Source organism: Pan troglodytes, chromosome 14, assembly GCF_028858775.2.
Source record: "Pan troglodytes isolate AG18354 chromosome 14, NHGRI_mPanTro3-v2.0_pri, whole genome shotgun sequence".
Classification (NCBI taxonomy): Eukaryota; Metazoa; Chordata; class Mammalia; order Primates; family Hominidae; genus Pan; species Pan troglodytes.
Window position 1 is genome coordinate 35,546,026 of NC_072412.2, and position 12,601 is coordinate 35,558,626.

The following is a 12,601-nucleotide window of genomic DNA, read 5'->3' on the forward strand; positions in this document are numbered from 1 at the left end:
GTGTACAAAGGACCAGGTCTCGTGAGCGCAGCCAATCTTGTCCGCTCCCAAGCGACTCAGGCTCTTGGCAGGACTTGCTGTAGAGTCCCAGACGGAGTTAGCCACTGAGTCCTTCAGCGACCCAGGAAATAACAACACTGTTGGCAGGTGGGGGAGGGCTCCCGGGAAGATATCCAATAGTGGCGTCAGGCAAGAGGACAGAAATGCTCCTTTCATTCACCTTGCGAAGCAGAGCATTTGGTCCCCGTTGGCCTCTGACTCTCTGTTGCGGCAATCTAGATGTTACCAGAATTCCCGTGTTTCCTTCATATTCAAAGGCACAGGAAATCTGGGGTGCAAGCGGACTGCTGTCTCTCAAGGAATAGAAGTCTGTGACAAACGTATAGAAATGAGTTTCATGTTGAACAAGATCCGTTTCTGCGTTCCTCCCTCAACCAGCCTTGATTCTCCGGATGCTTACCAACTTCTTAATATTTGCCTCATCTGCAAGGCTTTCAACCCGCGCTTTTGTTAGAATACTACTATCTTCCCATTAAAGCAATGCCCACACTCAGTTTGCTTGGTGAAAATGTTAATAACGCACACTTAGAAAACGGTGATAACCGTTGCTTGCATAAAGTGGCCATTTGAATAGACTTTGGGTCTGATTTAGAGATTTAGGGATGGATGTTTAAAACAAAGCAAAAGTAGTAACAGACTATAGCATTGGTAATGTGTGTGTGCATATATACATATTATTTTTTAAAAAATAAAGTTCGATTATTTCACCTGGCTTGTCAGTCACCTATGCAGGCGTCTGAGCCCCCGGGTTTCCAGGAGCCCCCCGTATAAGGACCCCAGGGACTCCTCTCCCCACGCGGCCGGGCCGCCCGCCCGGCCCCCAGCCCGGAGAGCTGCCACCGACCCCCTCAACGTCCCAAGCCCCAGCTCTGTCGCCCGCGTTCCTTCCTCTTCCTGGGCCACAATCTTGGCTTTCCCGGGCCGGCCTCACGCAGTTGCGCAGGAGCTCGCGGGGGAAGACCTCTCGTGGGGACCTCGAGCACCTCGTGGGGACCTCGAGCACCACGTGCGACCCTAAATCCCCACATCTCCTCTGCCGCCTCGCAGGCCACATGCACCGGGAGCCGGGCGGGGCAGGCGCGGCCCGCAAGGACCCCCGCGATGGAGAGGCAACACTGCCGCGACTGCACTTGGGGCAGCCCCGCCGCGTCCCAGCCGCCTCCCGGCAGGAAGCGTAGGTGTGTGAGCCGACCCGGAGCGAGCCGCGCCCTCGGGCCAGCGTGGGCAGGGCGCCGCAGCCTGCGCAGCCCCGAGGACCCCGCGTCGCTCTCCCGAGCCAGGGTTCTCAGGAGCGGGCCGCGCAGGAGACGTTAGAGGGGGTTGTTAGCGGCTGTTGGGAGAACGGGTCACGGAAACAGTCCCTTCCAAAGTCGGGGCCATCGTGGGGTGGGCGAGTCCGCCCTCCCAGGCCGGGGGCGCGGACCAGAGGGGACGTGTGCAGACGGCCGCGGCCAGCCCCACCTCGCCCGGGCGGAGACGCACAGCTGGAGCTGGAGGGCCGTCGCCCGTTGGGCCCTCAGGGGCCTGAACGCCCAGGGGTCGCGGCGAGCCCACCCGGAGCGAGTCAGGTGAGCAGGTCGCCATGGCGATGCGGCCCCGGAGAGCGCACGCCTGCCGCGGTCGGCATGGAAACGCTCCCGCTAGGTCCGGGGGCGCCGCTGATTGGCCGATTCAACAGACGCGGGTGGGCAGCTCAGCCGCATCGCTAAGCCCGGCCGCCTCCCAGGCTGGAATCCCTCGACACTTGGTCCTTCCCGCCCCGCCCTTCCGTGCCCTGCCCTTCCCTGCCCTTCCCCGCCCTGCCCCGCCCGGCCCGGCCCGGCCCTGCCCAACCCTGCCCCGCCCTGCCCCGCCCAGCCGGCCACCTTTTAACCGCGATCCTCCAGTGCACTTGCCAGTTGTTCCGGACACATAGAAAGATAACGACGGGAAGAGCGGGGCCCGCTTTGGGGTCCAGGCAGGTTTTGGGGCCTCCTGTCTGGTGGGAGGAGGCCGCAGCGCAGCACCGTGCTCGTCACTTGGGATGGAGACAGGCTTTTCCGCAATCATGTACCCTGGATCTTTTATTGGGGGCTGGGGAGAAGAGTATCTCAGCTGGGAAAGACCGGGGCTCCCAGATTTCAACTTCCAGGTAACGTGGGTTTAGTATCCCGACTTGGAGGCTTGTCAGAATGTTTCTGTCCTTCCAGCCCAACACGAAGTCTTGGGATAAAAAGCCTCCCTCAGGGATTCAAATAACTGTTTTGATTCAGAGCAACTTTGATCGCCTGTGCGGTCGCACCTGCCCTTTCAGCCCCAATAATTGCTGGGAAGATCAGCAATTGGTGTTAGTCCCATTGCTTGGTGCTCTCCCTCCTAGAGGTTCGCTGTGTCCTTGGAGCCCGGGGTGGACGGGATCGACTAACCAGCTTGTCTGTTTCTCTTTCCCTGGTAGCAGCAGCCCGTGGAGTCTGAAGCAATGCACTGCAGCAACCCCAAGAGTGGAGTTGTGCTGGCTACAGTGGCCCGAGGTCCCGATGCTTGTCAGATACTCACCAGAGCCCCGCTGGGCCAGGATCCCCCGCAGAGGACAGTGCTAGGGCTGCTAACTGCAAATGGGCAGTACAGGAGGACCTGTGGCCAGGTAATGACTCAGACGCATTGAGAATGATGCTTGTGGAGAACGGCTCTCCTGCTTTGGTGCCAGGTGCTTTTCTCTTGCCCTTGTACCTACAACTCCCCCTGAGTATTACAACCCTGGAATCTGGACTACAGGGAAGTTGATTTATTTCTTTTCTTCTTTCTTTCTTTCTTGCTTTTCTTTCTTTACTTCTTTCTTTTTCTTTGTTTCTCTTCCTTCCTCCTTTCCTTTTCTTTTCTTTCCTTTCCTTCTTTTTTTTTTTTTTGAGACGGAGTTTCGCTCTTGTCGCCAGGCTGGAGTGCAGTGACGCGATCTCGGCTCACTGCAACCTCCACCTCCCGGATTCAAGCGATTCTCCTGCCTCAGCCTCCCGAGTAGCTGGGATTTCAGGCACCCACCACCACGCCCGGCTAATTTTTGTATTTTTAGTAGAGATGGGATTTCACCATGTTGGCCAGGCTGGTCACCAACTCCTGACTTCAGGTGACCCGCCCACCTCGGCCTCCCAAAGTGTTGGGATTACAGGCGTCAGCCACGGTGGCAGGCCAGTTGATTTCTTAAGATCACCTTGAGGGGTTCGGTTTTCAGCTAGAAATAGTGATTAGTTTTATTTGTTATTTTTTCCACTATCAAGGAAATAGGTCTAGGAACTCTTTGGGTTATGTATATTAAAGTAATTTAAGGGCTGGGCTAAAAGGAAATGTGAATGCTTCCAAATAAACTGTAGAACTGGGTTTCCTCCAGGTTAGAGCAATGTTCACATTGATGCAGGCTGTGCCTAAAGCAAACCTGGATAATCTTGGCTGTGTTCATTGCGGATAGTGTTAAAATCAGGATTAGATCAGGCTAGATTAGATTACTCCAAAATGGGTGCTTTGAAGGCAGACATCTTCCCAGTACTGACTAAGCAGCTATGCTAACAGGTAATGGTCCCTCAGATATTAATTGTGTGAACTTAACTGATCATACATACCTTAACCAGACTGAAAACTATACCTTTCCTATTTCATAAGTGAGAAAATCTGAAAGGTTTAAGCCTCTGCCAAAAGAAAGCTATGGTAGAAACTAGATTAGAAGCCCCTCATCTACTGACTCTTCACATGCTCTGTTCAAAGCTTTGGAGAAAATTGAGTGGAAGTGGTTTTAACAAATTTTAATTTGCTTAGCAATGTTTGCTTTTTAAAACTTAAAGCCTGAGACTTGGTTCTTATGAATTGTCAGTTGTGCCTGTGTTGAATGGTCGCATTTTAAATTCCCAGTTGCTAACCTCTTATGTTACCTGGTGCCACTTCTGCATTTCCCTGTACCTATCCTCTACAACCTGCTTAGAAATCTATTTTGTACCTTCCCTTCTCTGTTTAATCCTCAGTAACCTCCTCCTTCATGCCCAGTCTCAGCTGATCGCTTTGTATCTTATTTTCCTAAAAATATAGAAGCAAGCAGAAGAGAATCTCCACATGTCCCCGTGTGCCATATAATCTGCCATCTACATCCTGTTATGTGACTGCTATGTCCCTGCTCTCATGCGAGGTGCCCCCCCGCCCCCCGCCATGCGTACAATATACTTGTGTCTTCTTGCTTCTTCAAGGATGTTACTGCAGCCACTTTTCTTTCTCTCATTAGTTTTTTCTTTTCTACTGGGCCAAATCTGTAAGCATACAAATATATTGCCATTTTCCCATCTTAAAAACCTTTCAACTAAACGCTCCCTCTGAGTATTACAACCCTGGAATCTGGACCACAGGGAAGAAGTTGATTTTGTAAAATCACCTTGACCTGTCCCTTTTTCAGCTAGAAATGGCGACGAATTTTCTTTGTTAGTTTTCCAGTATCAAGGAAATAGGTCTAGGAACTGTTTGCATTATGTCGATTAAAGTAATTTAAGTGCTTAAAGAAATTTAAGTAATGGGACAGAAGCTATCCCATTTAAAGCCACATATATTGAAAGTTTGTCGTATTTTGACATATATAATGTTGCCTTTCCCACTAACATGTAAGCTCCATCCAGGTGTTGATTTAGGTTGTCATGTTCACTGTTGTGTGTCCATTACTTTGAACAGACCTGGGCCTGGCCAGGATGGCACACATTGTTGGATGAATGTTCTCTGTCTCTAGTTCTTTTCCTGCTCTATTTGGACTCAATTCATAGTCTTTTCCTTCCTCGACTGATCAGCATTATTTGACGTGGTTGATCATTATTTTTTCCTTGAAATAATTTCTTCTCATTCAGCTTGTAGAACACCACTCTCTCCAAGTTTTCTACCTAGCTCATTGGCCACCGTTTGATATTCTAATTGTTACTTATATATATAGTCTCTACAAGTTAGAGTGCCCTAGGACCTAGTCTTTGATCTAAATCTTGCACTCACTCCCTTAGTAGCCTCTTAGTCTCCTAGCATTAAACACTCTCTATTTGGTGATGACTGATATTTCTATCTCTGGCCTGGGCCTCTGAGCTTTATTGCAGGCTCACATATTCAGGAGCCTACTTGGCATCTCCACTTAGGTCATATAATAAGCAACGTATAAAACGAAACACCCATGCTTTTCCCTACTCACAGACTGCTCTTCCCAAGTCTTCCTTATCTCAGTAAATGGAGTAGCCATCCTTTCTGTTATTTAGCCTCCAAACCTTTGTCTTCCTCGATTCTTATTTTTCTCTCACCCCACATCTAATCTTATGAGAAAATATTATTAACTCTACTTTTTAAATGTCTAGAACTATTTTGCTCTTCATGGTTTACAATTACTTCCCTGGTTCAAATCCCTATTGTGTCTCACTTAGAATTTTCAAGTTTTGTAATTGATTGGCTTACTTACTCTCCACCTATGCACAGCCAGAATCATCCTTTTAAGAAATAAAAAGATTATGCCACTCCTTTGCCCAAAATTCCAGTGGCTCCTGTCTCTGAATAAAAGCCAATTCTTAGATCAGCCTTGGCAAGTGAACAAAAACAAAATAATAGTAATGAAAACTAATCCTTAATTGGCCTATGGTAAGTCCTTCATGATTGGCCTCTTTTTTCTTTCTGTCCTCATGGCCTATATGACTGTCTCACTCTGCTCTGTTTGCTCCTACTGTGTCTTTTCTAGTTTGTTTCATTCTTCTCCCACAGACTAGAATATAAACTCCATCAAGGTAGTTCTTTTTAAACATTTTGTTCACTGCTAAATTCTGGGCATGAGAAAAGCTTCTAGCACATAGTAGATACTCAGTAAATATTTGTTTATTAAATATATGTCCCAGCCTATGGACACAGTATCTATGTAGCAAGAGTCAAACCTGGCAGTAACTTGGAGCTGTGGTTGTAGCAAGAGTCAAACTTCGCAGTAACTTGGTTATCTGGTTACAGTAACTTATGATTGTGACTCTTTGTTGTCTTTGTGATTTCCCCCCAATTACTACCATAAGTGTTCATTTTCTTACAGACATAAGTCACCTATTTAACTTGATAAATAAAAGGGAAAGTTATGGAACCACCTACTAACTTAGAAGTAGCCTTCAACAGTACACACCAAGATACATTATAAACAAAATGTTAATGTGGTAGACAGAGCTGGCATTTGCATAAATATAGCTCAGGTTCATAGAGCTGCCCACCTGCCCTGATTCAGCTGACATTCATGCCATCTGGCATGGCTCACCTTAATATGCAACAGTGTTTGATGCATTATGCTTGTTCACTGTGGCGGCACCACAGTTGTTCCCATTGTTCATGTTATAAGAATAGAGAAAAAGGAGAAGTGATTAAGAAATTTCCCCAAGAGTAAATGCATTATGTCATACGTAAAGGTTCTGTGGCTTGTAAGAGAATTTAGCAGCATCAGTTTCCAAAATCGTGTTTCTTAATAAGTGGATATAAAATGGAAACATTATAGGGGCCTTCTGGCTAAAAAGTTATTTATATAAGGAGGGGAATTGTAGGAACTCAGTCACTGCATCAAGAGTTATGCTGACTACTTATAAAATCTCATGATGCTATAAATATAAAAGCCAATTTACAGTTTTCCCTTTATATGTGGTACCCATTTCATTTTGGAAGAGAGCTATAGGTTTTCTTTTTTCTACAATCTTGAGTTTCCTTTGATACATATGTGAGGTAGATTAAAATTTTAGGTAGCTCTTTCTCCAAATATCAAATGTAGACAAAGATAAGGGGGGAAAAATTACACTTTTGAAGACCTTTTTTTTTGGAATTAAATTGCCGACATAGATTTTTCAGTTTAGAATTTATCTTACCTTCCCAGGCTGTTGGTTTGAGTCATGCAGGTTCACATTGCCTCTGTGGTCTTTGACGTGGCCTCTAACAAAAGATTTAAACGTTTTTTAGGGGATCACAAGAATCAGGTGTTATTCTGGATCAGAAAATGCCTTCCCTCCAGCTGGAAAGAAAGCACTCCCTGACTGTGGGGTCCAAGAGCCCCCTAAGCAAGGGTTTGACATCTACATGGATGAACTAGAGCAGGGGGACAGAGACAGCTGCTCGGTCAGAGAGGGGATGGCGTTTGAGGATGTGTATGAAGTAGACACCGGCACACTCAAGTCAGACCTGCACTTCCTGCTGGATTTCAACACAGGTAACTGACTTGCCTATGGTTGATGGCTGATGGTACCCTGTATTTATAACTGCCTGCAGCATTCAATAGCTAGTAACTAGCAAGAGAAAAACAGCACGTAATAACTGTATTCACAACTGCCCGTGGAGGGTTAGTGGATTGAACAAATGTTTAAATTAAATGAGTTATCTGACAATGTTGAACTCTTGCAGTTTCCCCTATGCTGGTAGATTCATCTCTCCTCTCCCAGTCTGAAGATATATCCAGTCTTGGCACAGATGTGATAAATGTGACTGAATATGCTGAAGAAATTTATCAGTACCTTAGGGAAGCTGAAGTAAGTTTTCCTACCTTCTACTTCAATCTTCAGGACCCGAGCTCTTATTACTAAGATAAATTATAAACTCTTGGTCCATAACCACTAGTGAATGGCACTCTTATGCCAGCTAAACATAAGAATATCTATGAAAAATAATAGTTGTGATGGCAAGTCACAATTGCTTGGACTATTTCTACATGATTCAAAGGGTTTATATGTTAAATATTTCACTCTTAGGAATAATTCATATTGCCATTCTCCCCTGCCCCCCCAACCCCAGGTTAATTTGCTAACCAATTACTTTACAGAACCAGAAATTTATACTTTCTTCCTTGTTATGATAAAGATTTATTTGGCTCTGATTCGAATCTTTCCAACCTTTGCTTGTGAGATTTTTAAATAGCAACTATACTGTGGAATGATCTTTCTGAAATTGCAACTACTAAATATCAAAACCTTTTCCCAATCAGATAAGGCACAGACCCAAAGCACACTACATGAAGAAGCAGCCAGACATCACGGAAGGCATGCGCACGATTCTGGTGGACTGGCTGGTGGAGGTTGGGGAAGAATATAAACTTCGAGCAGAGACCCTGTATCTGGCTGTCAACTTCCTGGACAGGTTCCTTTCATGTATGTCTGTTCTGAGAGGGAAACTGCAGCTCGTAGGAACAGCAGCTATGCTTTTGGCTTCGTAAGTGTTCTTTCAGCTTGCATAATATGAAACTATCACTTGTCAAAACATGGAATTTTTGTCCTCTATTTCTTATTGAAGAAATGCAATGCTTGATAATTAAAACTAGTCATGTGTCCTTTGATAAAAGATCATCCTCACAGGATTGACTGAGAAACTGAAACTTACCACATGTTTCCTCTTCAATCACCTGGTTATGATTTATAGCAACAAGTTCAGTGTCATGACTAAGGCAGCCATCATCTCAAATTCAGGATCTAATTTAACTATTTTGCAGTGTAGTCTTTTTGCTATTTCCTATCTATTAAGTCCTATTTAAAGACAGTGTGGTTACAAAAAGCTATCTTCATGATCTAGCAAATGACCCATAATAACAGGTTTATTTGGTTACAGTGAATAAACTACTTCAACTGGTTCCTGTTACTATCATTCATTCATGACAGTACCTAATTGTGTGGGAAAAGAGAGCTGGGTTGTGGCTGAGCTACCTTTAAGTGACCTGTTGCTGAGCGGTAGTTTCTTTTCTGTTCTTCTGGTCTCAAACATTCTATTGTTAATGCAGAAAAACTTGCCAAAATTCCCCTAAAGAAAGTAGAAACAAAGGCAGAAGGAAAGAATTGATCATAGTGAAATTATATCATTATGTCTCTTGGCTATAAGCATCATTTGCTAATTCAGTGGACAAAGTTGAACAGCATCTTTTTAAAAACTAGAGGCCTGTGGAGTTTGTTTCTATCACTGTGTTGATCTTAACACTTTTTTCTATGAAGTGATTTGAGGTCTGTAGAATGTGTAGGAATTTACCTGTAGTGTCTGTCATTCAGAATCTTTCAGTGTATCACAGGCCCAAACCTAACATTCTTGGTTGGAAATTGTTTCTGTTACTACTCCTAGCAGTAAATATAACCTATCCTTGTGATAATCATGTTCTTGGTCCAGAAACAAGCTCCTAGTACTTTCATAGCCCTGAGTCATTTAGTGGTATTTAAGTGGATATGTGGCTGCAAAGTAAGTCTGCAAGGGCCATGCAGAGAGGCGTGGCTTATGGTAGCACAGGAGTAGAGCCAAAGGTTCTAAGTTTTACTTCTGAAAACTCTTCCTTTCCCAGGAAATATGAAGAGATATATCCTCCTGAAGTAGACGAGTTTGTCTATATCACCGATGATACGTACACAAAACGACAACTGTTAAAAATGGAACACTTGCTTCTGAAAGTTCTAGCTTTTGATCTGACAGTACCAACCACCAACCAGTTTCTCCTTCAGTACTTGAGGCGACAAGGAGTGTGCGTCAGGACTGAGAACCTGGCTAAGGTGTGTATGCCGCGTGATTTCTAGGAACTTCCAGTGCCAAGGAGCGTAAAAATCAACCTTTCCCAATCATCCTTCAGTTCTTTTTTCCTTTTCAGTTTTCTTCCCACAGGCCCAGAAAAACTGTTCCAGTGCTGAAAAAGAGCTAATTTTAAGAACCCAGCTTTTGGTTATAAGGCATTACTATTGACTATGTTTGGCAGGCACAGGTTGTCTAATCACCCAACTATTTAAAAATTTAAGCTTGGAAACTGTTCTCTTATTGGATACAGACCACATACAAGGAAAACCTCCTAGGTTTATAGAGTGGGAACAAAGTAAATCTAGTTTAATAAGGTTTTAGTCTCATCCTAATATATTAAGTAATGAGCATTATTTGGTTGTTTGGAGTTACAGAACTTTAGTTGAAGGCATTGAAGTATTGGTTTGGTCAACTGGGTTTCCAGTGACCATAATCTAGGATATCTGGTATTTATGTGCTGTGCAAAGAGTAATAAGGATGTCCACATGTTTTACTATGTTTCTTCTAATATGAGATATTCCCACTGGTGCTGTCCTAGTCTCTGAACTGCCTGATAGATTAATAGCTTTAATATTTTTGTCTTTTGGCTAAAATCTCTGTTCCAATTCCAGCTGCCAGAGCAGTACCACTTTATCTCAGCATAAACCTAAACTATTAGCATAAGAAAAGTAACCTATCACCTATACTTTGAGTAGGCCAAATACTTTTGTATTGACATTTTACCAAAACATAAATGTTACTGTTGTTATAGACAGGCATACCAATTACTAACCCAGTAAGTAATTTTGAGCATCTATTTTTGTAGATGCCGACTGAACAAAGATAAGATACCATTTATTTCCTTGCCATTTCCAGGCTTACTTGTGACCTTAGTCACATTTCTAATTCCAATGTGTTTTCTTCTCTTGTGCTTAGTACGTAGCAGAGCTGAGTCTACTTGAAGCAGATCCATTCTTGAAATATCTTCCTTCACTGATAGCTGCAGCAGCTTTTTGCCTGGCAAACTATACTGTGAACAAGCACTTTTGGGTAAGATTCTAACTTCTTTCTAGATGAAATTCAAGGTCTATCTAGAATGGGCTTGCCTCTTATGAGGGCAAGTTAGTTTAATAAGGATCTGGTCAACTTGACAGCAGACCACAACATGCCACTGAGTCTTCCAGGTCAGTCATCATGGCTTTGACTCAATGGCTTCACTCTATGAGGACTGAGATTGCAGGAAGTCAAGGAGACAGCATCACATGCTCCTTCAACAGAAGCAGGCCTGGAAACCTCAGTGCCCACTGTTATTCAGGGAGGGCCCTTGAGGTACAATCATTGACTGCTTCAAGCAAAAGTTGTTGACTTTTACCTTCTATATTAAAAACAAAAACCTAGGTCCAATTAGGATGGCCAGAAGATTGCACCTCAGGCTTTCAAGACAACAGGGCAGTAAAGTGTTGCCTCTTGCCCAAGAAGGTGGCAACATCAGAAATGGACCCCTAGGTTTGGTTCTGAAGGCTCACTGTTGTACTAAAAGAAGTGGGGTGTCTACCCTCATTTTCATGAATGCTTATGTTTTTTTCTGCTGCATTTTCTTTTTTTAAAAATTTTCTTTTACTTTTTTTAAAGCAATTCTTATTCCAGCACTGCAGTGTTTTGACTAAAAATTTTTCATGTTGTGTACAAATAGAATGGTCAGGCAAGCAGGGCTCTATAAGGACCAGTAAAAATTTCACTCATGAGGGAACAAGGAAAAAGTGATCCAGCCCCAAATTGAGCATTATAAATTTATAATATGAGAAAATTTAGAGCCCTGGCTGTTCTTTCTGATATTTTACATCTAAAATCTCTGAAGGGGGTTCTGGTCTCTTTCGAGATGAATGTGAATATTTACTAAGGGACTAATTCCCTTTATTTCAAATTGGTTATCTTCGGATATCTAATATAAAGTTATGTGAAACAATTTTTTTCTTTTGTCTTGATTAGCCAGAAACCCTTGCTGCATTTACAGGGTATTCATTAAGTGAAATTGTGCCTTGCCTGAGTGAGCTTCATAAAGCGTACCTTGATATACCCCATCGACCTCAGCAAGCAATTAGGGAGAAGTACAAGGCTTCAAAGTAAGTCACTGACATTTTCATATCTTAGCTCTCTATTTAAAGCTTAATGGGTTATAGTAATGGTTACTAGATTAAAAATAGATTAAATTGTGTATCTGGTGCCAGGTTGGAAAAGTAAGGTTACGTGTACAAATTTACAAATAAATTTGAAAAGACCTAGATTTATAATTTTTCAGCTTTTAATACTTGTAGTCAGCCAGCTTCCTTCCATTCTGTTAAAACTACTGGAAAGTTTTCTGTGACCTGAGATTTTATCAAACCAAAGTCCTTGGCTTGTGCTGACCTTGCTTTGGGTCTTGTTTCAGGTACCTGTGTGTGTCCCTCATGGAGCCACCTGCAGTTCTTCTTCTACAATAAGTTTCTGAATGGAAGCACTTCCAGAACTTCACCTCCATATCAGAAGTGCCATTAATCGTCATAGGCTTCTGCACGTTGGATCAACTAATGTTGTTTACAATATAGATGACATTTTAAAAATGTAAATGAATTTAGGTTCCCTTAGACTTTAGTAGTTTGTAATATAGTCCAACATTTTTTAAACAATAAACTGCTTGTCTTATGACCATGTGTTAGACTTATTTACTAATTATCATGGCTGACATATTCGTCTGGAATGTTTGTTGAGAGTATTAAAAGTGTTATGTCTATTTCAAATATTCTTCAAAACTGGTTTTGTAAACGTGGCATGCTATTAGGATTAAGTATTCCAAGGCATCCAGGGATATTCATGTTTGGTAAATGGCTGCTTTGAGGCTTTTTTCCTTCCTGTCTCTTTATTCCCCAGGTAGCTCGCCATAGATTAGTAAAGGAAGAAAGGGACAGCGTAGACAGATGGGTGAAGGGATTTGAATAAGCGCTGCCTGCTCTAGCTTCACTCTACCATCCTAGTCAGTAAGACAGGGGTTGAGGCCCAAATG

General features: G+C 43.5%; 1 protein-coding gene across 9 annotated transcripts; it reads left to right on the plus strand.

Annotated features, from left to right (window-relative positions):
* Nucleotides 1-931: 931 nt before the first annotated feature.
* Nucleotides 932-12,246, plus strand: CCNA1 (cyclin A1). 9 transcript variants are annotated; one of them, XM_009426819.4, is made up of 9 exons: nt 932-1,238; nt 2,495-2,683; nt 7,012-7,258; nt 7,450-7,574; nt 8,027-8,250; nt 9,359-9,563; nt 10,498-10,611; nt 11,551-11,684; nt 11,990-12,246. In XM_009426819.4, the coding sequence occupies exons 2-9, from the start codon at nt 2,519-2,521 to the stop codon at nt 12,039-12,041; spliced, it is 1,266 nt and encodes a 421-aa protein (XP_009425094.1). In that variant the 5' UTR covers nt 932-1,238; nt 2,495-2,518; the 3' UTR covers nt 12,042-12,246.
* The last annotated feature ends 355 nt before the right edge of the window (nt 12,247-12,601 follow it).